Source organism: Manis pentadactyla, chromosome 1 (genome assembly GCF_030020395.1).
Source record: "Manis pentadactyla isolate mManPen7 chromosome 1, mManPen7.hap1, whole genome shotgun sequence".
Lineage (NCBI taxonomy): Eukaryota > Metazoa > Chordata > Mammalia > Pholidota > Manidae > Manis > Manis pentadactyla.
In genome coordinates this window covers 202,641,564-202,668,100 of record NC_080019.1, presented here as the reverse complement: position 1 = coordinate 202,668,100, position 26,537 = coordinate 202,641,564, and the positions used below count along the sequence as shown (strand labels likewise).

The 26,537-nt window shown below is 49.9% G+C and overlaps 1 protein-coding gene across 4 annotated transcripts in view; it reads right to left on the bottom strand.

Moving 5' to 3' along the window:
• Nucleotides 1-26,537, bottom strand: part of FGD5 (FYVE, RhoGEF and PH domain containing 5) — a 105,966-nt gene that overhangs the window by 54,356 nt on the left and 25,073 nt on the right. For all 4 annotated transcript variants that reach the window (XM_036911449.2, XM_036911451.2, XM_036911450.2 and 1 more), the window contains exon 3: nt 4,231-4,363. In XM_036911449.2, the coding sequence (XP_036767344.2) occupies nt 4,231-4,363 (133 nt within the window). The remainder of the gene's footprint in view (nt 1-4,230; nt 4,364-26,537) is intronic.

The following is a 26,537-nucleotide window of genomic DNA, read 5'->3' as shown; positions in this document are numbered from 1 at the left end:
GCCGGGGGCATTAGGTCAGCAGGGAGTCCCAGGCCAGGAAAAAACTCACGGGCAGGAGCCAGGGAGGGTGTGATGACATGATGGGTCTGTTTCAGAGAACAGGGCAAACTTGTGCTTGGGCTCAGGGGGGACCTGTCAGGGAAATGTGACAGCAGGGCTCAGGCCAGGAAGGAGATGCTAGAGTGGCTGCCAACTCCTGCGCTGGTCTCTGGAGAGCTGGTGTTTAGCTTGAAAAGTTCCCTTTAGTCTGAAAACCGGGCTCAAGGTCTTGGAGAAGTGACATTCCAGCCAGCCTTTGATTGTCTCCTTTTGTAGCTAGATCTAGTTTTAAGTCCTTCTCTTGTTTTCCTTCAAGGGAGAGGTCAGACAGGTGGGTGAACCGGCTAGGCTCTGCCTCCTGGCCTGCTCCAAAAATCTCTCTCCCCCTTGACTTGGTCACCCCAATATAACTGGGGAGGCTGGAGCTCACTACCTTTTGTTGATATTTGTATAAACCATACTGAATTGTAAGAAGGGTGAGGCTGCTCACCACCACACCCCAAGCATGCCCGGGGAGGCAAGTCCACTGACACCTTCTTTAGGTCTGCGGCTTTGAGACGGGCTGGATGTGGGAAATCTGCTACCGTTTTCACCTTGTGAGAGGCACAGAAGGAGAGGTTTTTCGGAGGAAAAGAATTTTCAGAGACAGTGGAAGACTAAAGAATAAGGAGAAATGCTCCTTCTTCCCACCCCTATCCCACCAAGACTTCAACAGCAAAAAGGAGCCAGAGAAGATTGCTCACTCTGGAGATCTCCCTTTGCATCTGCACCGAGGCCCCGGTAATTTGGAAATTCTTCTACACTGAGGGCTGCCAGGCAGTGCACTGTACCAGCCTCTCAGGGGTCAAGGTACAGGGTACAAAGCCTGAAAACATGTGCCTGCTGCTGTCTGATCTCCTTCTGGGATTACCTAGAGGAAAACATTTGTGTTAGGAGGTGTGTGGACAAGTAAGTGCATTGCAGTGCTGTGTTAGAATAAAAAAATCAGAAACATCATAACTTTCTCAGCAGGGGGATGGCAAAATAAATGATAGCAGATCCACAAACTGGAATATTATGCAACAGTAAAAAGATCAATTCACAGCTCTATGTACCAATATGGGCAAGTCTCTAAGACACTAGTGAAGGAACCCAATCAAATCACCCCAGGTTTCTCACGGTATGATTTTTGGAAAAACAACAACTCCACAAAAAATGCCATCTACTTTCTACTCATAATGAACAATACATATAGGTGAGTACAGGGAGGAAGTTCTGGAAGGCTACACACCAAACTGCATCCCACAGTAACCTGCGTGAGGGCACAGGGACTGGGATGAGCATCCCAGGGCACCTCAATCCTCACCTGCAATGATTTCATACCAGGAGAATCTAGTAGAGCACACCTTGTGCAGTGAACACTTGAGTTTTAAAGGTGATTTCAACTTTAGTACGTCTCACAAATAAGGACGAGAGGATGGAAGGGCAGGGATGCTCAGCCTATTTGGTAGATAAGCAGGCTGGGCTCCTGAGAGTGAAGTGAGCTGCTGAGAGGAGGCTGGGCCTGCATCTCACCCTCTGTGCTCTCGTCTCAGGAAGACAGGCCGCTCCTGCCCCTGCCCCTGGCTCCCTGTGTGGGCCCTGCCCTGCCTGCCCACTGGCTCCGCCTGGCTGTGGCCCCAGCAGGACATATATGAGGCCCCTGTCCCAGCAGGAGCTGCCTCAGTTCTCTGAACCTGTCATTATTACAGAGTGCTACTTGACCTTGAGCAGGGTGCTCCCCTCGCCTGGCTCAAGGTCCCCCAAGAAGCCCTGAGCTCTGTGTTTTCTTTTCCTGTGTGACAGGTGGTGTTCTGAGTCTCCTTAGATTTATGGACTCAAATAACACTCTGGAGCAGGTACCACTACTATTTTCCCGGTTTTACAGATGAAAAAACTGGAGAACAGAGTGGTTAAGAACAGGCCCGTCTGCCAGTCACTCAGCTGGCAAGGGCCAGAGCTGAGTCTGCACCTCCCGCTGCCTATCCGGCCTGCCTCTCGCAGGCTCCTTATTTTTGCAGGCTCTGGAGACCAGAGGGCTGACACAGATGACCCCCCTGTGTCCAGAGCCCTGGGACCTCATGTCTTCACAGTGGTCCTGAGCAGGCCAGACCCTCTCTGCTCCCACTCCTCGTGGACGTCCCCCGCCACCACCCGAACTCAGAGGCAATGGACAGTCACCAGGCCCCTGGTGTTCTACATGGCACCCCCCCGGCACTTCCTCACCTGCGCTCTCACCCCCCATCCCACAGCCAGCCATTGCTCTGAATGCTCCCACTGCGGAGATGGGGAAGCAGAGGGCCCATGAGGGGACATGCCCTGCCGGTGGTAACACAGGGGAGGAACCGACGCAGGTGGTCCCAGCGGAAGGTTTAACAGAGAACTCGGTGACTGGTGGGAAACCATCACGAGGTGGGGTGCCCTGAGGAGCTGGAAGTTGTACATGGGAGGTCCCAGTGCCCCACCAGCCCTTTGGCTCTTCTGGGGCTGGTACCCACACCTGATTCCCAACCTCAGAGCGGGGACTAAATCCCCAGCGGCAGCTATCTCTTTCTGCTCCCAGGTTCCTGGCCCCAGATGCCCAGAAAAGGCAAATCATCTCTATAAACACTCACCACTAACCCAAAGCTCCCCAATCTTGCCCACAAGGAGCCAACAGTTTCTTCCTGGGAGAGGGGATGGAGTGCGGCGGGGAGAGAAGGCACCCAGGCTGCAGCAGAAAACCAAGTGACACTGGGCTGGGGTGGCCAGACCTGAATGAGCCCCACCCCTCTGAGCAGCGTGAACTAGGACAAGTTGCTTAACCTCTCTGAACCTTGTCCTCCACTGTAAAGAGAGACAATGGCATTGACTGTGAAGCCCTCAGAAGGGGTGGAAGAAGTAACAGACAATGGAGCAGAGCTGCCAGGACGAAGCAGAGACAGCACAAAGGGACAAGGACTGAGGACAGCGTTAGGAGCCCCACAGGACCAAGGGGAGCCAGTGGGGGGGTCCCCGCAGTGTTCCTACTGGAAACTGGGCAGGGAGCTTTATGCAAACACGTATAGAGAAAGAAATTAATTTTTAAAGGAAGTCAAGAGCATGAAAATAAAAGACATGGCCATTTCTAAAAAGCTTGTAAGTGCTGGACGCTTCCGCTGAGGGCTTCCACATGAGGTCTATAGTCAATGTGACAGCTGACCTAGGAGGGAGGAGAGGATGGCGCTCAGGAGACAGCCGCAGGACAAGGTGCCTGGAGGGGGGCTGCCAGGCTGGGGGCAGTGCTCCTCTGCACCCCGGGCTGCTCCTTGGCAGACAGGAGCAGGGCCCAGGAGGTGGGGTGCAGAGGATGTCAAGGTGTTCTCAACCCTCCTGGCCTGGCCCCCATGTGGCTGGGGTGTCACCCTCGGTCTAAGTTTCTGGCCCCCAGCACCTTGTGATGTCTCCTGGGCGACCCTGAATCACAGCTGCATGAGTTTGGGCAGGTTCTTCACCTCTGTTTCTGCAAATGTGGAACATGGGGACAGCCGTGGCTCCCAGAGCAGTGTGTGGGAACACTGGGACAGTGCCAGTGAGTGCTAGTATAGCCAACCCCTGCCTCCATGTCCTGGTGCCCTGGAGGAAGGTCCAGGCCTCCACCACGACTGGGGCTCCAGCCTACTGTGGCCTCCAGACAGATGACAGCCCTTCTCTTGACCCCGTCCTCTCACAGCATCCCCAAGGGGTGGGGAAGCCACCTTTCATTCTAAAATTGTCTTCAGTTAATGAAACCTGCTCCTATCCCTTCTTAACTCATCTTGTCCTCATTATTCCCACTTCACAGATAAGGAAACTGAGGCTCAGGGGCCTCAGATCATTAGAATCCAGGTCTGTCTTCATTCAAATCAGGCAGCTCTATTCCACTCCATCCATAAAGGCTCTAGGGATCCCCAACCTTCCCCAGACCCAAGAGGATGTCAGCAGGGGAAGTCGCCCTGCATCACTGACGTAGGATCCCACATCTGCCATGTGTCCCCTGCTGCAGCGCCTGCTGCTCTGTGACTCAGCCTCTGTACCAGCCTTGGGGCCAGATGTTTGCCAACAGCTCTCGCCGCACCGACAGGGAAGAGTAGATCCTTTACTGTCCTTTCTCCACCTTCACATCCCTGACCTCCCATGTCCCACTGGCCCCTTGCCCGAAGTGGGGCGCCCTACCTTAGGGGTGAGGCTGGGGTCTCTTGGAGCACTGTCCTCCTCCTCCGAGCTTCCCTGCTCTTCATCCGACGAGAGGTCCTCTTTGGGGGCCGCTGCTGAGATGGGACAGACCTTGTAGGGCTCTGTGTAGGCGCTGGGGTCAGAGCAGAGGAAAGAGGGTTAGAGCTCCCCATTGAATAAAAGCAAAGTGAACAGGCCAGGGGGCTATTAATGCCATGAGCCATTGGTGAGTACTCCATGTGCAAAGCTCCATGCCCTCCGTGGGGACCCAGAAATGAATACAATCCAAGCACAAACCTCCCTGCCTGCTCCCTCTCCAGACACCCTGGCCTCCTTTTAGGTCCTTGAACATGTCAAGCTCTTTGCTGCCCCAGTGCCTTTATGCATTGCTAAGATAGCCTCATTTCCCTGTTAGATACACAGCAAGCTGAGGTGCTGTGATGCTGAAGGAAGGCACAAATAATTACTATGAGGGCAAGAGATGTTCAGTCTGATTGGTCTAGCAGTCATGCCCCTCTCTGGCTCAAGAACCTTCAATGGCTCCTTCCTGCCATTGGCAGTGCAGTCCCAGACAACTTTTCACAAAAACTTCTCTTTATACTCAAAATCCAGGCATCTAGTCTTATTAAATTCTTACTAAATATTTATTCTTGTCCTCTGGGAATGCCAGGATGAGATGCAGGCATGACGGATGAACGAATGGATGGATGGGAGGTGGGGAGGGAGAATCCACTTGCTCCAGTGGCCAGGCAGACTCAGGCCTTGCCTCAGGTACAGCCGAACCAGGGGCCTATCCTGGAGCTCCTCAACTATTGCTGGAGCCCCAGAAACCGGGTGTTCGTACACTCATCCACATGGCGCCATGAGACCAAACAGCTCAGGGACAAGGTGGCTGTTCCTGCCTAGGCTTCTGCTGACAATAATGTGTGTGTGTGGTTGGGGGACTGTCACTGTGCACTTGCACGCAGAGGCACACCTGGGCCCTGACCCGGGCTGAGCCATGACCCACTCTCCTACCAGCTACCTTCTGGTCAGACCTCTTTTTTCTTCTTTTTCAAAATTTATTTTGTTGTCCTTTTCTTTCAAATTATGAGGACAAGAAACATATTTTTCAACAAGCTGTATACCACTAAGATGTACAGAGGCACATGAGAGCCTCCCCTGCCAGTGCCAGCCCACACCTCCCGTACTGCCCCTCACCACACTGTTGGGGATCACTCATTCCCTCCACTGAGGAGCTGGTCGCAGCCTGAAGGTCAGCAATATGCATTTGCTTCAGGGAGCCCAGAGCCAGGTTCAGGAAAGTGACCCATCCCTACCCTCCAGAGCTGCCTGTGTCAGTTTCCAGCCATGTGTGTCTTGGGTCATGGAGTGGAGCCAGCTGTCCCTCCAAGAGCAATGGCTACATTAGGCCCCCAAAAGGGCCCATTATGGCCTGTGGAGGATAACCAGTAATGGTGAGGGATGGAGCAATTACCTGTGCCCCCAACTGTTCCTCCCCCTTATCAAGGAGAAGGAGGGCTGTGCCAGGCCTTCCATAGAATATGCTGTGAAGGCAGCAGGGATTCCTAGCCAATCCTCCCACAAGGTGAAATGCATCACCAGCCTCCCAGGGGCAAGTTGGAAATCTGAGCATCTCTGTGCACAGCCAGCCACTACTTGAACATTAAGCTTCTCCCAAATGTACCTTTACATCTTTCTTGACACCATTCATATCTCCATCACAGCCTCTGTCTTCTAAGCCCCCTTTTGTCTGGATGCCTTTAACAGTTGCCTCCCTGGCCTCTCCCATCCTATCCTGGCTACCCTCCAATCTGTTCACCCAGCAGCCACAGGAACCTTCTCAAAACCTAATTTGATTGTGTCACTCTCTTGCTTAAACTCTTCAGGAATATTCTAGAGCTGCTGAGATTTGGGCAAGGCTCTGCTCCCCCTGGGGTGTGGGAAGGTGGGCGTCTGTGGGCCCTAATACTGCCAAGAAGTCTCCACACCGCCAGACACTGCAACATCAAGGAACTTGGGAGTTCTGCCTCAACCAAAGCAGAGGCTAGATTCCACGGAGCAGAGCCACAGGTGACACTGGGGAGAGCGCGCGTGGTAGCCAAACCCAGAGAGGGGCAGGGGCTGGCCCAGGGTCACTAGGTGAATCTGGGTCAACACACACTGTCTCTGAAGATACCTTCCCTCTGCTTGATTCCATTTTAGAGACCTGAAAACAGAGGCCCACTCGGGTTCCCTCAGTGCATTGATATGAGCAGCTGGGCCTCACGTTGCAAGGGCAACTTTGTTATTGTTTGTGTTGCTATTTTGTGTTCTTTTTGAGAGGCAGAAGAGTGTAGACATTAAAGCTCACACTCTCTTGGCAGACATCCTAAGTTCAAAATCTGGCTCTGCCACTTAATGGCCATGTTTAACCTCTCCAAGCCTCAGAAGTGCCTAATTCACTGAGCTGCTTGGAGGATCCAGTGAGTTAAAAAATGTAAAACAGAACAGAATCCAGCACATAATAACTCAATAGATGTGAGCTCTCCTCATTACCAGCCCAACCCTAGCTGCATACAGCTGTTCTGTTCTTTACCTGCTGTTGTCATTAAGTCAGCTCATTTTTAATGTTTGGTACTACTCTGACCTCATCCTAAGGGATGAAGTCACAGTGTGTATTCTTATAACACTTTAAAATAAACCACATAGTTAATAATCTATACCATGTTTGATTAAACTGATCTTATTTACCCTTGGAGATGAATAGACCTCACAGAGATAAACCCACCAACCATCTGTCCTCAACCAACCTCAGCTTTGGCCATAAATATGGCCCATGCTCTTATTATTCTGTTTCTTCCTCTGACTTCTGTTTTGTAGAAAGATCTAAAGCGGAAGTCAGGAGATAGGGTTTGGATGCTCTGATGAAATTTCTGGTTCTTCTATTTTTCACTGTCCTACTTGGGATTATGACCACAACAAATGGTGATGAGTTGTCACTAAAAATATCCTTTACAACATAAAAGAGAAAGTGTAACCCAATGCCTTTGCAGAGTCAATTAAAGTTATAATGACAGATCTCATCTGGGACAGACTCAGCAGTTAAATAGGCAAATCAAAATATTCTAAGACTACATGTGTCTGCAAAGCTGCCCATACAAACCCTAGATATTTTCTACCAGGCTAATCTTCAAATGTAGGGGAAGAAAACACCTCTGAGAAAGGTTTCCTTAACCATTTCTGCCTAAATGCTCCAGCAGGTCCCGGTAGAACATGTGTCCTGGGGGAGTGACCACTTCTTCTCTTGGGGAAACAGACTGGGACCCCTGACACACCGAGTCCATCTTCCCTATCAGTCACCATAAACCTCTGGATGGGTTCTTTGCACAATATGATCTGCGGAAGGCTGCAAGGTTCTGCATTTTTAGCCATCTGGTTCCTATATGGTTTTTCAGTCATTAAAAAAAAAATTATTAAGAACTCTCCATGTTCCAAGCTCTGTACTGCAGGTGCTTGTCACAAATAGACTGTAGTGTTGAAGAAACAAATATTGTCTTTGTTCTATGGCATCTGTATTCACAATGCCCATTACAGTCATAACCAGATGAGGCACTGTCTCCAGACAGCTTCTTTGAGCATATCAGTATATTACATATGAGAGTCCTTTAACCCAACCACCTACCCATCTACTCATTCACCTAGCCATATAATCATTAATTCATCTATTCACCTATCCAACCACTCATCCCTCCCTCCACTCACACACACCCATCAACCCATTCATCTATCCAATTATCCATCCATCCATCCCCTACCCACCCATCCATTCATCTATACACCCATCCCTCCCTACTCATCCACCCACCCATCAACCCATTCATCTACCCAACTACCCATCCACCCACCCCTCCTTCCCTCATCCACCAGCCATCAACACACTCATCTATCCAACTACCCATCCATCCATCCATCCATCCATCCATCCATCTATCCATCCATCCACCATTCACCTCCCAACTACCCATCAACTACCTCCATCCATCCATCCATCCACCATTCATTCATCTATCCAATTATCCATCCACTTAAGACATCTTTCCATGCATCCATCCATTTTCCCGCCCACCTGGCCATCCTTCTATCTATCCACTCAGCTCTCCAGTCATCCAATCATCCATCCTTCCATATACTCATTCTCGCACTCACTTATTCAACAATATGGATTAGCACCTATTTCAAGGATCTAACACAAGAAGGATTCAAAGATAACTAGAGCACTTTTCCTGGCCTCACAGAAAGAAGAGCAAAGTACTGGCTAGGAGGGTGGGCTCAGAAGTCAGATGGCTTGGTTTGAATCCCAGCTCTACCACTTAAGCAAGTTACTTCAGCATGCTTCAGTTTTTTGGGTTTTTTTTTATATGAAAATCAGGGATGATGACACATGCCAGGAAAAACAGGCAAAAGGGACAGGCAGACATCACTGTAAGTTTAGAGACTCAGTGGCCTAGAACTTTGGTACCAGATTGAGGAGAGTCACTGTGGGACTTTACACAAGTCATGCAGCCTTTCTGTTTCTTGTTTGTAAGGTAGGAATGACTATGCAGGTAATTGTGGGATTAAACGAGAACACGATGGGAAAGCAGCCACTGCCTGGTGCACAGTAGGTCCCTTCTGGCCAGCCTGCAGAAGGGCCACGTTCTAAGCCCCTAAACTAGTCTCCATAGAGCTGTGTCCTCCCACTCTGGGTCGACTTGTGCTTTGAAGGGAACATAAGTTAAAGCTGCCCAGTGCTCATTACCTTAAACAACCCTCCAAATGAGCACAGTCTTTTCCAGCAGCCAAGAGTCGTAAAAGGACATGTGAATCCATGTGGGGGGATGAGCGCCCAGCCCAGGGCTAGCCAACTCTGCCCATTAAATCCCATCCTGTGTGACACTTGCTGGGAGTACAATCCTGAGGACAGCCAAAATGGCCTAATAACTCACCAAAAAAGAATGATGCCCTCACTGGGAATCTCTCGTGGGCACTTTGGCCCCAAACTGCATCCTTGCTGGTGCAGTGATATGTGGGAGAGAAGCCAGATTGCAGACATAGTCCTCTGACTCTTCTGAGGCAGGCCAGGACCTTCCCAGCTTGGCGGGGAGGGGCAGGGGCTTCAGGGCTGAGTTCTCTGGGAGCTGGAAAGTCTGAGACGGAGGAGACAGGATGACTGACTCGGCGAATATGACTACCCTAATTAGAAGAGCAGCTGGAAGAGCTTGGAAGTGGACAGGCAGGAGGGCTGGGTGCAAAACCAAGACTTTCAAACCCTCCAACATTCAATCCTGCCCTTTGCCAAACTCCCCAAACCTTCTAGTCCCCAGCACCTTTAGTGTTCACTCAAACAATCACTCCAGACCTTTCCCAGGTGGCACCTTCTGCTCTGATACTTCTTGTCACTCAAAACTGACCCCTCCCATGTTCCCCTTCCTCAAAGGGACAGAGTTCTTCACAGATATGGGTATCACCTGCAAGGCAACTGGGACCCCTCAATCTGATACAGTGGAGATTGCCCAAGAGGCATGAGGTCAGAGGCCCAGGAGTCCCAAATTCACCACTCACCCAATGCATGGTCTGGGTCATGTGACCGTGCTGGAAGACCTCAATTTCCACATTGGTGAAATGGAGGTGGAGAACAGAGCATCCAGATGTGAACCATGTGTTGAGACCAAACCACGTGCATCCCGTAGCCTGGGGGCCAGCCTCTTAGAGTAACTGCCTGCCTGGAGTCTCCTAAATTTTGGAAGGTGTCTGTTCTGTTCCCTCTTGGAGGGAATGCATCCTGCACCCAGGGTCAGCCAAGGGATAGCACTTGTAATGGTTCCCAGAAACATGATTGAAGGAGAGGCTTCTCAAAAATTCAATTTCCATCTTTTACTAAGTGGAAACAGAAGTACACCCTTGTTCTCTGTCCTGTGATATCCCCATCTCTCTTCTTAAAACTGTGTCAGTGGTTTATAGGGATTTGTTTTCTTGTCATAACAGCTTTAGTGAGTTACAATTCATATACCATAAAATTTATCCTTTTAAAGTGTACAATTCAATGCCTTTTAGTATGTTATCCACAAAGTTATGCAACCATTGCCATCTAATTTTAGAACATTCGCATCAACCCAAAAAGAAACCCTGGACCACTGCACAGTCAGTCACACATTCTTCCCTCCCCCCAACCTCTGGCAACCACTGATTTACTTTGTGTCTTTATGGATCTGCCTATTTTGTAATGGACATTTTACATAAATGGAATCATACAACACTCATCCTTTTGTGTCTGGCTTCTTTCACTTAGTATGTTTTCCAGGCTCATCCATGTTGTAGCATGTGTCAGCACTTCATTCCTTTTTATGGCCAAATAATATTCCACGGGCTGGCTGTACCACATAGTGTTCGTCCAGTCATCGGCTGATGGACATCGGGACTCTCCATTTTTTGGTTATTTTGAATAGAGCTTCTATGAACATTCATGTAAAAGTTTTTGTGTGCACGTGTGTTCTCATGCCTCTTGGGAGACACTCAGGAGTGGAAATGCTGGATCATCCGGTAACTCCATGCTTAACGTTTTGAGGAACTGCCAGAACTGCACCATTTACATTCCCACTGGCAGTGTTGAGGGTTCTGATTCTCCATATCCTCGTCAATACTTCTTTTATTGTCTGTATTTTTTGCTTTGGCCTTCCCAGTAGCTTTGAAGTGGTTTTATAGGGATTTTCAAGGAATTAGTTCCCCTTGATTCCAGCTCAGCCTCCTTCTGCCCCAAGCAAATACTGATGTTTTTCTTAGCCAAAGAGAAACATAACTGTGACTATGAAGTTTTTCTTTCCAGATAATCAACTGAGGGTCAGAGTTCCAGAGGGGAAAAATTAATACTTTCAGAAGATCTGCAGAAGCCTCATAAAATGAAAGACTAATGTGAAGAGGTAACATACAAGACAGAAATCATAAGCCAGACCCCCTGAGCCCACCAATGTGATGGTCTCACAGGGTCTGGCTTTGGGAAACAGCATTCCCATGCAACTCAGGGTACGAGTGAGGACAGCAGAGGAAGAGCCCTGCATTTCTGGCCCTTAGCAGCAGCCATACTGTTGACACATGGGCCTGGCTTCCCTCTGACACAGACCCTAGCATATGGCCATCTCTGGGGCCACAGTAGAGGATAATGTTAAAGGGCACTAGTATTAGGATTCTACCTCCTGAAGTCAGGACCCAGCTCTGCCACTTGTCAGCTTAGTGACCCCAGGTCAGTTGCTTGACCTGCCTCAGTTTCCTCATCTGTAAAGTGGAGATGTTAACAGTATTTACCTCTCCAGGGTTCACGAAATGATGTATATGAGTGAACAAGCAAACTGCTCACACAGTGCCTGGCAGTTTTATCTGCTTTGATCAGTTTGAACTAAAGGCCAGGGCTGAGTTAATTAGGCACAGCTCTTCAGCTTACAGCTTACAGACCTGGGTTCGAGCCCCACTCTGTCACCAGCTTGCTGTATGATGCTCAGTGCACCCTCTCCTCTCTCTGGGCCTCAGTTTCTCATCTGCAAAATAAGGGAGTGAGAAAACCTCTGAAGGCCCTCCCCACCATGATGTCCTAGGGCTTTACATCCAAAGGGCTCTCCTGCAGAGCTGAGGAATTGCGTCCTAGTGATTCCTGCCACATTTCTGCCATCATCAAGCCATCAGATTCAACCAAACCACCACTCACTGGCCCATGCACACCTGTGTACCTTTGTGCCCTTTCCAAAGCTGTTCCAGAACTCCTATTCCGCTCCCGTCCTCCACTGGTCCCCAAAGGCTACAACATACCACCTCCTAGAGGAAGCCTTCTCCATCTCTCCAGCTGGGAGGAACTCTCGTCACAATTTACATTTTGTAACTGCAGTTATTTATGTTCCTGCATTAGCTCCCCAATCAGCCAGAAGTTCTCTGAGGATAGGAATCATGGGCTTGTATGCATTTCTGGGTCTTCCACAAATGGCCCATAGTAGGTGCCCTATGAACATGTGCTGAATGATTGTCTTGCACCAGCTAATGCAGCTGACCTCCCATGAGCCGTTAGGGAGGGCTTCTCTCTTTCTGCACATATGGCACAGTGCCTGGTGCCCAGCAGGTGCTCAACACCTGTGGCCGAAATGGCAGCAGTAGGCAAGGCCAATGCTAAGACCAGCCAAGTCTTTGTGGATAAATCAGCTTTTTGGCTAATCAGGCCATACTTTTATGTTACTTTGGATATGGCTGGGGGTGGGGGCTGGGAGAGCACCGCGTGGCGACTGGATCTGGCTCACCTGCAGGTTCAGTGAATACTGAAAGACTGGTGGCTGGGATTGCCTCAGTTTCCTCATCTGTAAGATGAACTTCCCAGCCCTGAGGACTCAGCACCCGGCCCAGAGTAAGCCAGACCACAGGGGAGGCAGTAAGGGGGGCCACTGCCGCCACTTCGGGTGGCCCAGGAGGATGTGATACCTGGAGATTCATGGAGGGCGAGAATCTTATAACCACACACCACATCTGAAGCTGCCAGGAGCTGTGAGAGGGGTCATTTGTGGTTTGTGTGTGGGGGGCCTGAGAATAAGCCTCTGTTCCCACCCTCCTCACAGGGACACAGCCAGCACCACAGTGGCCACAGCTGGAACAGCAGAAGCAGAAGCCAGTGACTGCGGCTGCTCGCTGTGTGCCATGCACGTCTGAGCTCTTCTCAACCACGTTGTCCTGCAGGGATTAACACGCCCATTTTATAGACAGAGAAACTAGCATAGACAAGACAGGCACAGAGCTGAGATCTGACTGGGGAATCCAGCTTCAGAGCCTGTCCCCGTAGCTGCTAATCTACACCGCTTCTCCCAGCAGTAGCAGCTAACACTGCTGAGCCCTGAGCTGCATGCACCTCATGGATTATCCCTTTTCTTCCTCCCAGACAGTGAGACAAGCAGCGTTATGCTCCCCATTTGCATCTGGGGAAACTGAGGCTCTGGGTGGTGAAACGCCTCGCCCCACGTCTACTCTGCTATATCCCTTCCATCAACCTCTCCCAGATGGAACCACAAACAGAGGAACCACAGTTAGACCCACGTTCACTCATCTGGCTCATGGCTGTCTTCTCTGTGCTGGGGAGACAGACACAGAATGCACAAGAGGTGCTGGGACATACAGGAGTGCCTGCAGTGCAACTGGCACAGGGGCCCTTCTGACACATGTGAACACCTGAGTCACGTGTGGTTGGGGCGAGATGCTGGGGTGGGAGACACAGAAGGGATCATCATACAGAGCCAGGCAAAGATGGACACCCTGAGGCGCAGCCCAGAAGGGAAGGTGACCAGGCAAGGACAGCACACCGGGATCAGACACGCAGCACACACACTCGTCACGTGGCACATCGTGTGGCCTTGTGAACTCCATCCACCTCCTCTGCCCCCAAAGGGAGGAGCACTTTCAGAGAAACACCACCCTTTCCAAAGGTCTTTAAGAGCCTATATATCTGCCAGCTGAGAACAGATGCCTGGGAAATGTCTGCTGACCTGACTCCCTCACACCCACCAGGGCCCAAGGTCCTTTGGCTGATGGAGTGTCCTCTAAAGGACCAGCTCCAACCTCACCTCCTACTCCAGGAAGCCTTCCCTGACCACTGAGGCAGGTCTACCATGAAGCTATTAAGATTCAAACTTCAGGCCCCACACCTATATGGGTCCCTTTCAAGGCTCTGCAAATTTTTAGATTTTTTTCTTAAAGAGACTCCCAAGATTGCATAAGCCTCAGAAGCCTCCCCTGCCTGGCCACACCTGCCTACAAGAGGTCCTGCTCCCCTCTGCATGCCCCTGCACCCACAGATACCCCCTCTCTGGTTGTGGTCTTAGCTTTCTGAGTTTCTCTCCCTCACCAAACTGTGAGCTCCTTCCTGCTAGCCCACCACTTTGAACTGTGCACAGAGCAGGTGCTCAGTTCACACCTGCTGCTTTAAGTGACCATGGGGCAAGCACTTCCAGCCAGGTCCCTCTGTGCATCTGGGAACAGAACCAGATTTAGGACACACTAAAGCAGCCCTACCAAGCACTGGCACAGCCAGTCACAGCAGACAAGCACCTACAGCTGGCACCACCTCACCTGCTACATTCCACACTTGTTGACCATCAACCCCATGGCTGGTGCTGGGGCACAGAGGTGAATGAGACACCCTTTATCTGTCCTTGAGACACTCCCAGCCTAGTGGGAAAGCAGACAGGGTGGTGAGGAAGCAGGCAGGAAAGGGAGCCCTACACCTGAGTGTGGAGGAGGAAACTGCAGATGGGGTCCAGCCCAGGGTCAGACCTGAGGTGCCTCTGAAGGCTTAGCAGACTCAGCAAAGAAAAGAGCAGGAGAGGAGGACATTCCCAGCCAGTTTACACAAAGGCACAGAGAAGAACCACAATCATCCACAAGGTGGTAAGGAAGGTTGAGAGAAGAGACTGGCCAGACAGCTAGGGCCCCAAATGCAGGGAAGGCTAAGGCCCCTGGGGGGCTAAGTGTGTCCCCAGGTGATGGGGAGCCTGCAAAAGGTTTAGGCAGGGGAACGACCTGACCGCTGGTGTTCCCTGGAGAGTCCACCCTGACTTTCTGTGAACACATGGGGAGGGAGACCCTCTGGTGGCAGAGGGACCATGGAAGGCTGGCCATGGCACAGGTGGGGGGACAGTGAGTCGAGGGCTCAGGCAAGCCTGCAGGATGAAGAGGAGGGTGTGGGAAACAACACAATCTCATCTTCGTCTCACAGATGAGAAAACCGAGGCTTGGAGGTGCTGCAGGATTTGCTCAGGGTGACCCAGCTAGCCAGTGCCAGTCCCAAGGCCTAAATTCAGGTCTCCAATTCCCATATAGACACATTGCCTCTTAAAGGGTGAAACTGGGTAAGTAAAAGTAACTACTTCAGTGCCTGACATGGGCTCAGGGACTGTTAGTTCCCTTTCTAGTTCCTGTTCAAGCTTTAAAAAATAGCCTGTACTCCCAGTATCACCAACGTAGGGCCCATTTTTACAAAATGTCAACGTGCACACACGCTCCTTAAGGAACATTTCTGTGGCATAAGGGAGACCGACCTGAACTCCTGGGCTGCACGGCTGAAGAGCTCTGGCCTCTTCTCTCCCACTTTGTCTCCCAGCTGGGCTGTGGGCTGTGCCAGAGCAGCAAGCACTGCCATGAGTCTGTGAGGGCTGCAGCGAGTCACCCATTCCACTGGTGGGGAAACTGAGGCCCAAAGCAGGAAGAATAAGATGCAGACCTCCAGTCCTCCAGCTCTGCTCTTTCCAGGGGCCTCTCATGGGAGGAGGAATTGGCCTGCCTGGGGTTTTGGGGGCAGGCAGGGTGTGGCAGACTTGGGAGGGAAGAAGTAGGGGAAGGGCAGGGCTGCTTGCAAAGTGGGACCTTTCAACAAGAAGTCTTGTCCTTGGGGCCGGAAAAGGGGCACCCACCCTCAGCCCCGCCACTAGCGCCCAGACCCATGTTCAGGGAACCCAGAGGACCGCTGCCCCTCCTCCGCCCACCCCCCAAGCCTTGTCCTGCATTTCCTGTAAACACGGACACTTCCTCTCCGGAGAGGGCCTGGCAGTGCTGGGGCCACACCCGGCTGGCCTGTGAACCCAGCACACAATGGCTGGCCCAGAGCTTGAGCTGGCCACTGCACACCCCAGGCCTTCTCTGGGACCCAGAGAAATGCCACCTTTTGTTAGAGCTGGACAGTCAGTGCTCCCATGCCAAAGGTGGGCAATCTGAGGCTGGGGGCAGTAGGGAAGGAGGTCTGCCCCAGGCTGCACAGCACATCTGCAGCATAACATGCAGGGTCAAACTGCTCATAAATGCTCATCTCTACACTCCAGCCCCTTCAGCAATGACTGCCACACGCTGAGTCCCTGAAGTGGGAACGCTGGGTAGAACTCCAGTGCCAGCCCCCTGGGCTTCCAAAACCTGGTTCTTGGCCATTTACCAGCTGTGCAGCCTTGGGCAAGTTTTCTGTGCCTGTTTTCTCATCTGTAAAATGGGAAAATAATAGTACAGATTTCCTTGGGGTTTTGTGAGGATTTAGTGAGTTGATATATAAACATAAAGCACCTAGGATGTTACTAGGAACATAGTAACTATGTTATTGTTGCTGATTTTTAAATGTTTCGCTCTATCCATGACAGACCCAGGTCTCCAGGCTACAGCCCACCAGGGATGCATTTCAGGATTGGATTTCCAACCTCAAAATCGCTCAGAGCTGGAAGGGCTGTTCTGAGGGTCCGCACACTCTTGTTCTGCCACTGACTCACGCTGTGGCCTTGAGCAAAACCACTTCCCTCCTCTGCACCTCAGTTTCCTCATCTATAAAATGGAGATGAAAATCTCTGCTCTGCCTACCTCTTGGGTTGTTGGGAGATCAAACAACATTGGGCAGGGAAGCAAATCGGTATGTTAAGGGTTTAAATCAGGGAGCAGCATTCCCCAACAAATCGTCACAGAACCTCATCTTCAGTGATAAACTCTCAAAGTCCTTTCTGGTACAGTGTTAGTGTTACAGCTGCACCTGCATACCAGGCCCTGGCCGAGCACCCACCTGCATGACCTCTCGCTCACTCCTCATGACAGGTATACAAGGGGGGTAGTACCACCCCATGTCCTGGATGATGAAACCAAGGCCTAAAGCAGTGGAGGAGGCCTGGAACCACTCTCTGTCTCCAGAGAGGCTACACATGCTGCCTCCAGGGGAATGAGACCCTAAGTTTAGCCTTTGATTTGTCTTTAACTTGACATCTTAGGCACTAAGAATGGGCTCTACAGGATTTCCTTATAGCCCAGCTAAGATCTGCACAGCACTTTACAGTCTACAAACACCTCTGCATACTTCACCTCAGATGATTCTTCCCACCAACCTGTAATGTGGACATCATCACTTCCAACAAAGAGGAGAAAATGAGGCCCAGAGAGGCTGAGTGACCTGCCCAGGGTCCCACAGGAAGGGATTAGAAATGGAGGACAGAAACCTGGGTGTCTGACCCCCAGGCTGAGAATTCTCCCCTTCACATGGCAATGCCCCCAGAGGACCCTGGATGGTGTGGGGGCAGGTCTGGCAACTGGATACTGTGTGAGCATTTCTGGGGGGCCTGTGGCCATGTATCTGGAAGTATTTATGAGCTGTGCAGCTAAGCATAATTTTTTTTGTCAGTGATTGCTTTGAAATATGGGTTCTGAGAGGTCAGCTGTAATGCCAGCTGGCACAGCCCTCTCCCCACACGCCCAGGACAGAGTCTACGACAGTGGTAGGCTGGAGAAACCACCCATCACACAGGCCATTCTATGAGTATTTCCAATTCCACTGCTGAAAGAAAGAGCTGGAAAAGAGGCAAGGAGCTGGAAAACAGAAGCTTTGAGGACGACACATTGTCCTCCTCCTGCAGTCAATCCTCGCAAATCCCATCTTTCAGCCCCCACCCCCATGGAGGAACCCTGAGCCCCTAAACCAGTTGAAACATTTTCTTCTGTGTGCCCCAGTTTAATTAAAATGATGAGTTGAGTTTGTCCCTAGTTAGTGATTCAGGAGACAAATCTTATATGAAGCAAGCTGGAAGTATCATCATCTGGGAAGAGCAACTCACCTTTACTGAAACGAATCGCAGGGCTTGATTGGTTGAGTCCTCTGTACCTCTGTACCTCCACCCAGCCCAAAATCCAGCCTCCAAGCACCCAATTCTGCATCCCTTCATCCTTCCTCTCTACCCACTGGACCACCCGACCTGCAGGATCTGAACATAAAGTGCATTAAGGCAGCTATCAAACTGTAAAGTCTATGTAAGAAAAAGTGTGCTGGGGTGATCCAACTCCAGAGCCCATCTGCTGTTTGGTATCAAGCCCACCTTATAACCCTGCTCCAGAGTCTGCGTGTCTATCTTGATAAACTCTGGCACATCCCAGCCTCAGTAAATGGAATCTGCTACATTCACCCTGCCAGCTCCACTTGCTCCCAGACTATCGGAGAAACTTCCTGAACTTCTCAGAGCAGCAAAAGGAATCAACAGATAAAACTGCAGTGATGCCACTGCCTCCCATGGGGAGATGAGAACCCTATCCCTGGAGGAACTCAACACCAGCCCATAGACAACAGAAGTGTACAGCAAGGGGCAGGGTGTCCCCATCTCCAAAGTTCCTTCCAACCCAGAGTGTCTACCTTCTCTAGCCCAAATTCAGACTTCCCACAGCAAGGTAAGTTATGGGTTGATGAAGCCAGCAAGTTGAGAATGAACTCGGGATGCAGCTGGGTAAAACCTCTCCTGCAGTCCACCTCAACCTATAGGGTCTGCCTTCATAACCCCTACAAAGGAAATAACCCGGGGATGGGGGATGGGAGGCATCAGGAGGATTTTGTTGACATGTACAAATTACAGAAAAGGAAAAACCAAAACCGAAACAAAACCTAGAAGTTCTAGGCATTTTCTGAGTGAGCTAAGGCAGTTCTGTTCATTCTCAAACTCCAGAAGGCACAGAAGTTAGAACCTGAGCTGAGGTAGACATCTGTCCAAAACCCAGGGTGGGGGCTTCCTTGCACACCTTAGAAGGTAATGAGACGCTAGTCATGGGCTATTACAACTGACCGGACCAGCAACACTTAGTCAAGAGGAGACATAGGGGAAAGGCTTTCCAGGAAGGAAAAGCCACACAAAAAAAAGGCATGGAGAGAGATATGTGTGTGACTTATTCAGGAGAAATTTGGGTTCCTTTTTAGTCAAACACAACATAAACAGCTCTTTATATACATCATTTAACTTAATTCTCTGTGAGACTGGAGTTAGTAGCTCCATTTCACCAATGAGAACACCGAGGTGCAGAGACATAAGACAGCAGACTCCACATCCCGCAGCTGTCCAACCACAGAGCCAGAATCTCACACCAAGTCTGCCTGGCTGAAAAGCAAGAAACCTAGAAACAAGGCACTGAAACCGTCTACCTGTCTAGGCCGCCGGCCCTGAAGTGATCCTTCTCCCCGTCCCCTCCTGTACACAGACAGGAGTGTCAGCCAGGTTCTGAGGCTGCCTCCCCTCCAGAATGGAGCTGACCCAGGGGGAGGCGATTTCTCCATGCAACTACGTAAGGAGAAGCCATATGGTTAGGGGAGAGTTTCTTTACGAGTGAATTGGGAATACCTGGGGGAATCCGTTACAAATGGAGATCTGGGCCACGCTGCAGAATCTCTGGGAACAGAGCCTGGAAACCTGCATTTTTAAGAGTTTTTTTTTTATGGCATATTAAAATTTGAGAAATGCTGGAGTTAAGAGAGTCAAGACACTGAGGTTCAAATCCCAGCTCCCCTAGCTGGGCAAGCCTGGGCAAGCCATTTCTCTTTTCTGAGCCTGTTTCTCCATCTGCCAGGTTAGAACCCCTTCCCTCCCTCCAAGTTGCTGTGAGGATCAAAGAAGTTAGAAAAACTCTCTGGACATGCACAGGTGTAGACCCCAAGAGGCCTGGGTTTCTTCCAGCCAACAAACTGGTGCTTTGTCCATGGAAACCACTCCCTGGTGGGGGAGTGGCTGGCTGTGACTTCCTCAACAGCAAGGGTGGGTGGGGAGAGGGGGCAGGGTGGACCCGGCACATCCCCCCAGCAGGGCGAGTTGCCTGGCACCCAGATGGCATTCTGCCAGCGATGCCTACTGCACAGCCTTAGTGGGGAGGGCCATCTGCAACCAGGTATGAGTCGGTGCCAGCCCCCAGGGGAGCCTCTGCAGAGGGAGAAGGGAGCCTGGTCCCAGACTGCAAGACTAAAGGGGGTGGCCATAGCAGAGGGGACATCTGGTAGGCACACCAGCCTCACTCTTCTGCCCAGCTGAGAACCCCCTTTAGCACACGTAGAGGGCCCTCTCCAAGCGGAAGACGCCCAAGGGCTCCTTGGCTCAGCCACCGTGCAATTCAGTTCAGGATTTCCAGAGATTCTGCTGTGTGGCGGGTGCTGTGCTGAGTTTAGGATGAGGACTCTTGCTCTCATGGAGAGCCCGAGTCTACAAAGGACAAAAACCAATCAGGCAAGATGTCAAACATGAGGAAAAGGTAGCTCACTGTAGTTTCTCTTTGTCTTGAAGAAATACTAAGTATTCTGCTCTCAGGATTTTTAAATTAAGAACAAGAAACATCAAATTCATTTGACAAATATAACAAACTCTTAAAAAGTATACTTGCATTCTATCTTCATAGCGGGGAGGGAGATGGGGGGAGGAACCCAGCAGGGGCTGCCCTGGAGCAATCCGTCTTGGGCAAGATGACACCATGAACACGGTCCATGGGGCCAGTGTGTGCTGCCCACGCTCCTGTCCAGCCGCCTACCCATGTGCCTACCCACCCACCACCACCCTGTTTCACATCCACACACAGGTCTGCACATAAGACGCCCCTGCTAGACAGGGAGGGAATGCGGGGAGAGGAACGCCTGCTCACTAAGAGTCTGGTCTAGTGGGGAAACGACGCACCATGCCGTGCACACAGCCACAATACAGGGAAGGCGGCCTGAGTCCCAGGGGCCAGAGGAGGAGGACAGATAACTGCTGAGAAAATTCAGATGACATCAGATACCACTAATTGCCAGAAGATACAATGAAGGCTTCAAGGAGAAGATGGTACTTAAAATGGACCAAACAGCATCCCTGGGAAGCCTTGGAACCTGCAGAAAGAGGAACCGAGTAGCTGGGCATAAAGGAGATCGTGAACAAGTCAGGGAAGTCAGATAGCTCAGGACGTTGTAAGGGGACCAGAAAGCATTCTGCTTGATGGATGGAAGAGCAGAGAGATTAGGAGAAACAGGCCCCAACAAGCTGGCACAGCCTGGAGGTAGGCTCTGGGGCCCTGCTGGGAAGAGCTGAGGCTGAGGAAAGGCCATGCGGGCCTCACAAACCCCCTGGCTAGGTGGACTTCCTGAGACCTGCCTACCCGCTCTGGTTGGTGACCAGGGAGGTGCCCACTATGAAAAGTGCCTGGCCCTCCAGGAAAGCCGTTTCTAGCCCCCAGGCAGCAGCTGGCGGTATACTGAGGGGTGAGGGACAGCTGTGATCCTGAGGTCTGTGGGCAGTGGAGCCGCTCCCCTCGGACTCCTTATAGGGCAAAAGGGGCCCGGCCGGGAACACTGCTGGATCAACACGGGGACATACAGTTACATTTCTCTGGGTTCCAGAGAGCTAAGCTCCCCAAGTTGCAATGCCTTCCCAGGAAAAAAGCACACCAACTTAGCTGTCAGGATGAGCACTGTGCCAAGAAGAGACAGAAGCCAAATGCCTGGATTTTAGCAATTGCCTGAGACCTCTTTGGGGAAAAAGTACTGCAGAGAGCCAGGGTCTGGGACCTGGCACACTGAGCCAGGTGGGGAGCTCCTGAGCACTCTGCAGTGACTAGAGGCTGTGGAGACAGGCAGGAGAGGACTGCTGGGGGCCAGGTACTGCTCCATCAGACCCACGGGGTCAGCGCTGCCTGGTGATGGCGCTTCCTCAAGCACCCAGATCTACAGATGGCCTGGGACCCTGCCCCACCTGTGTCCTCTTCAGATAAGGGAGAAAGGACAACTGTCAATTATACCCATGTCCTTTGGTGTCTGACTTTTTCTGTATCTTTTCCGAAATCTTATCCTTTAAATAAACACATCTTCTCCTTAACAGAGCCTGTTCATCTCCTTCCCTCCAGCAGTCCTTTTAGCATCTGAGAATCTTGAATTGTTCACACCAACCCATCTCCGCTCAACAGCCATCCCTAATTTGATACCAATCAGGGCAGAGCAAACAAATTAAACCCCGCGGACCCTGGTGCCCTGCAAGTGCCTGCACGGTAGCTTGCCCAAACATAGGCAACCAGTCACTATGCATACGTCGCACGTTCCCTCTGTAGCTCCCACTGTCTTGGCTTTTACTAGCAGGTGTCACCATTATTCCTCACCATCTCTTGGCCACACCACAGTTCCTGTTTTAATGGGACTCTCTGAGCAGTCCCAGGTGATTATGGGTACAGCCCCTTTGGAGAGAAACATGGAGCTCCTTTTCCTGCTGCCATCTCTCCTATGGAAATAAACCCAAATGCTGAAAAAGCTTTAATTAGAGACATGTCCACATGCATGTTCTTTACAATGCAAGTTATTAAAAACATCCAAAATACACAAGGGAATGAGTACATTAGTTTGGGCACAACCACTCAAGTGGAGGCTGCTGTACCTGCAAAGCCTCGTGGAGACACTCTCATACTAATTTTTATTAATTTAGTGAGTCATTTAATAACATAGGCAAATATAATATCTGGTTAAATAAAATAAGCAAGATAAGGGATTTTATGCACAACATGATGACTATATCCATGTTAAATAACCCCTAGATACAATCACACAAGACAAGATTAAATACAACCCAATGTTAACAGTGATTATGTTTGCATGATGGCATTGCCTTTTTAACTTTCAGATATATTTGTAAATATGTGCAAATGTATATATAAAGTTATTAATTTTAGCATTTTCAGAATAACATAAGATTGGAAACAACCTAGCTATCCATCAGTAGGTGACTAGATATTGGAATTCTTTGCAGTCATTAAAAATAATGGGGGCAGAACAACAAATGCTGGCGAGGATGCAGAGAAAGGAGAACCCTCCTACACTGCTGGTGGAATGTAAGCTAGTTCAACCATTGTGGAAAGCAGTATGGAGGTTCCTCAAAAAACTAAAAATAGAAATACCATTTGACCCAGGAATTCCACTCCTAGAAATTTACCCTAAGAATGCAGCAGCCCAGTTTCAAAAAGACAGATGCACCCCTATGTTTATTGCAGCACTATTTATGATAACCAAGAAATGGAAGCAACCTAAGTGTACATCAGTAGATAAATGGATAAAGAAGATGTGGTACATACACACAATGGAATATTACTCAGCCATAAGAAGAAAACAAATCCTACCATTTGCAACAACATGGATGGAGCTAGAGGGTATTATGCTCAGTGAAATAAGCCAGGCGGAGAAAGACAAGTATCAAATGATTTCAGTCATGTGTGGAGTATAAGAACAAAGAAAAAACTGAAGGAACAAAACAGCAGCAGACTCACAGAACCCAAGAATGGACTAAAAGTTACCTAAGGAAAGGGACTGGGGAGGGTGGGTGGGAAGGGGGAAAAAGGGGCATTACGATTAGCACATATAATGTAGGGGGGGCAAGGGGAAGGCAGTATGGCACAGAGAAGATAAGTAGTGAGTCTATAGCATCTTACTACGCTGATGGACAGTGACTGTAATGGGGTATGTGGTGGGGACTTGATGATGAGGGGAATCTAGTAACCACAATGTTTCTCATGTGACTGTATATTAATGATACCAAAATAAAAAAATAATAATAATGGGGGCAGATCTATATGCCTTATATGCCTTGAATGCGAACAATGTCTACAGTGATAAGAGCAAGGTCCAGAAGAGCACATGCAATATTCTCCCAGTTATTTTAGAAAAAGTCGAGGGTCAGGAGATGAATATGTATGAGTGTGTGTTGTGTATCACTGCATGTTTGAACACACATAAACACCTGGGAGGGGCTGGAGAACCAGAGTTTTATCATGCAAAATTTGATTTTTCCCTGCAGATCTAATTTTTTGGAGTGCATGTTACCTTTCATAAAACATTTTAGAAGTGGTTTTTAGGAAGAGTTGTCTTTGTTGTATTTTCAAAAATAAATGTGGTTTTGGGAGGAGTTTCCACTGCTCTACTCACGCCGCCATCTTGGCTCCACCGAGAAGTGGTTTTTGAACCAAAATGGACTGGTCAAATTTCTCTCAGAGGACCATCCCAACACCATGGTTTCCCCTATGGCTAGAGTTCTGGCCACTGTAGTGACCTCCTGCACCTCATGCTGTGCCCCCCAAGACAGGATCCTGCCCCCTTGTCCTCTAGATACTTGTCAGTTAATCCGATTAACATGGGGGGCAGTATTCCAAAGGAGGAGGAGAAGGTGCCATGCAGACAAACTTCCTGGGGCCTCCCTGGGTGGGCACAGAAGGGCTCAGACCATAAATACAGCTACGACTTGCAAACAGTTCCAAATCTGTAAAACACTTCACACATTATTCCCACTGGATATGCACAAGCCCATGGGGTGTGCAGTACTGTCTCCACTTTACAGTGGAGGAGACCAAGGCTCAGGGAGGTGAAATGAATTCCCTAATTCCACCCAGCTCCTAAGTGGCAGACCTAATGTAAAAAATCTGCATTTCTCACTTCCTGGTGATGAAAGCAAAGGGAAGGTGCTGGAAACACATGCTTTTCCTTTCTGGGTTCTGAGAATCCCTTTTCTTAGCAAACATCAATCTTAAGTCCTACCTAAATCCTTTTCTGCTGTATCTCAGCCACATTCCCTACTGCTTCTAGCTAACTGATACAAAGCTGTGCAAATGTTTTCCCAAAACCCCAAAGATAAGGCCAGAATATAGTCACCACTGTCTGCAGAGGTGAGGAGGGGCTGGGCGGCTGGTTCTGTCGTGTTTTATCTTCACAGTTTTGGGAGAGGGGTATATATGAGGTCCCCTCGGTATCGGCTGACTGTTTTCCATTTTCTCCCTGTTTGAACAGCATGTCTGTAACTGGTCCCACCATGTATCTGGGGGCAGATAATTTCTGTCTGTAGGTTCCCAGGTGTACAAATGGAGGGGAATTATGCCCCAGGCTGGATGACAGCCAGAGCCTCACCAATCCCTATGAGACGGTTTAGATGATGAGATCTGGGATTTCTGGGCTGATGTTGAGCTCTGATGCTGGGATGTGACCTTTGGGGACCTGGAGTGAATTCTTCATCTGGGATAGACATGAATCTTGGGGATGGAATCAGAGGGCAGACTACTGTAGGCAGAGTAACAGCCCTAAAAATGTCTACACCCTAATCGTGGAACCTATGAATAGATGCTGCATTACATGGCACAAAATATTTTTGCAGGTATATTTACAATGACAGATGTTATAATGGGGAGATTATCCTGAATTATCTGGGTGGGCCAATCAAATTACACTGGTCTTTAAAACAAAACTTTCTCTGGTTGGAATCAGAGATTCAAAGTGAGAGAAAGACTCAACTTTTTCCAGGGACCCCAAGGAAGACACAAGACAGAATGCAGGCAGCTTCCAGGAGCAAAAAGCAGTTCCCACCAACAGCCAGCAAGGAAACAGAGCCCCACTCCTGTGTGGAACTGAAGTGGGCCCACAACCTGAATGTACTTGGAAGCAAATTCTCCCTCTCAGCCTCCAGATAAAAGCCCAGGCCAGCTGATACCTTGGTTTTGGCCTTGTGAGACCCTAAGCAGTGTATCCAGCCCAGCCCACTGGACTTCTGACCTCCAGAACTGTGACACAGAAAGTGGATGTTGTTTTAAGCCAATAGAAGTGGGTAGTAAACTGCTAAAGCAGCAATATAAAACTAATAAATCATCTCAGAAATCACTTCCCTGAATCCTTCGTTTTGCAAATGGGGAAACTGAGGTCCAGAAAGCAGAACACAGCAAAAAGATTATACAGCAAAAGAGCCCAAATGTTCCAGGCCAGTTTTCTTGCTCTCAGAGGGAGACTCAGGGATCTAAGCCCAAGACTAAACCATGGAACACAATGAAAACCTTTATGAATTACCATAATCATGCTAGACATGGTGATTCAAATAGAGAACGCAAGCAGTTCCCAGCCTGCCTCCATCTATCTGGGAGAAGAGGAGTCCACCCAGGCTGAGCTTTATTTATATGAAATCCAGCTGCCCCTCTGGCCAAAGAGATAGGAATGGGACAAGCAGATGCTGACTCAGAGACCAGGATTCTGAAAAGCCACAACCTAGAGAAGGCTAGTCCTTCCGCCAAAGTCACCTAAATACATTACCCCCCAGCAATTAGCTCTAATTGGCCTATTCAAAGGACTCCAATTTATGCCTGTCACCAGGGCACTGCAGATCAGAAGCAACTTGAGAATGAAGCTCTGTGTGCTGAGTACCTGCCTCTCCAGCAGTAACTGACAGACCAGACCCCAGCCTCAAAAGACGCTGTTACAGCCACACATTCCCCTTTTCCGATGGGCGGAGCTCACATAATCCAGATAATTTCAATGGAGGCTGAAAAACAGCAGGGGTGATCTGATGAAGGTAACAAGGGCAGGGAGAGCTCAGGCCTGGGAGTCCCCTGCACCTGACCTGCACCATCAGCCTCTGCACTCACCCAGGCTGGTGGCTTCAAGATCTCACTTTCGTCACCCACTGCCACATACAGTCTGGCCACTGTGTGCTAGCCCTCAGTCTTTGCACACCCGTGGCCCTTTATGACTGCGT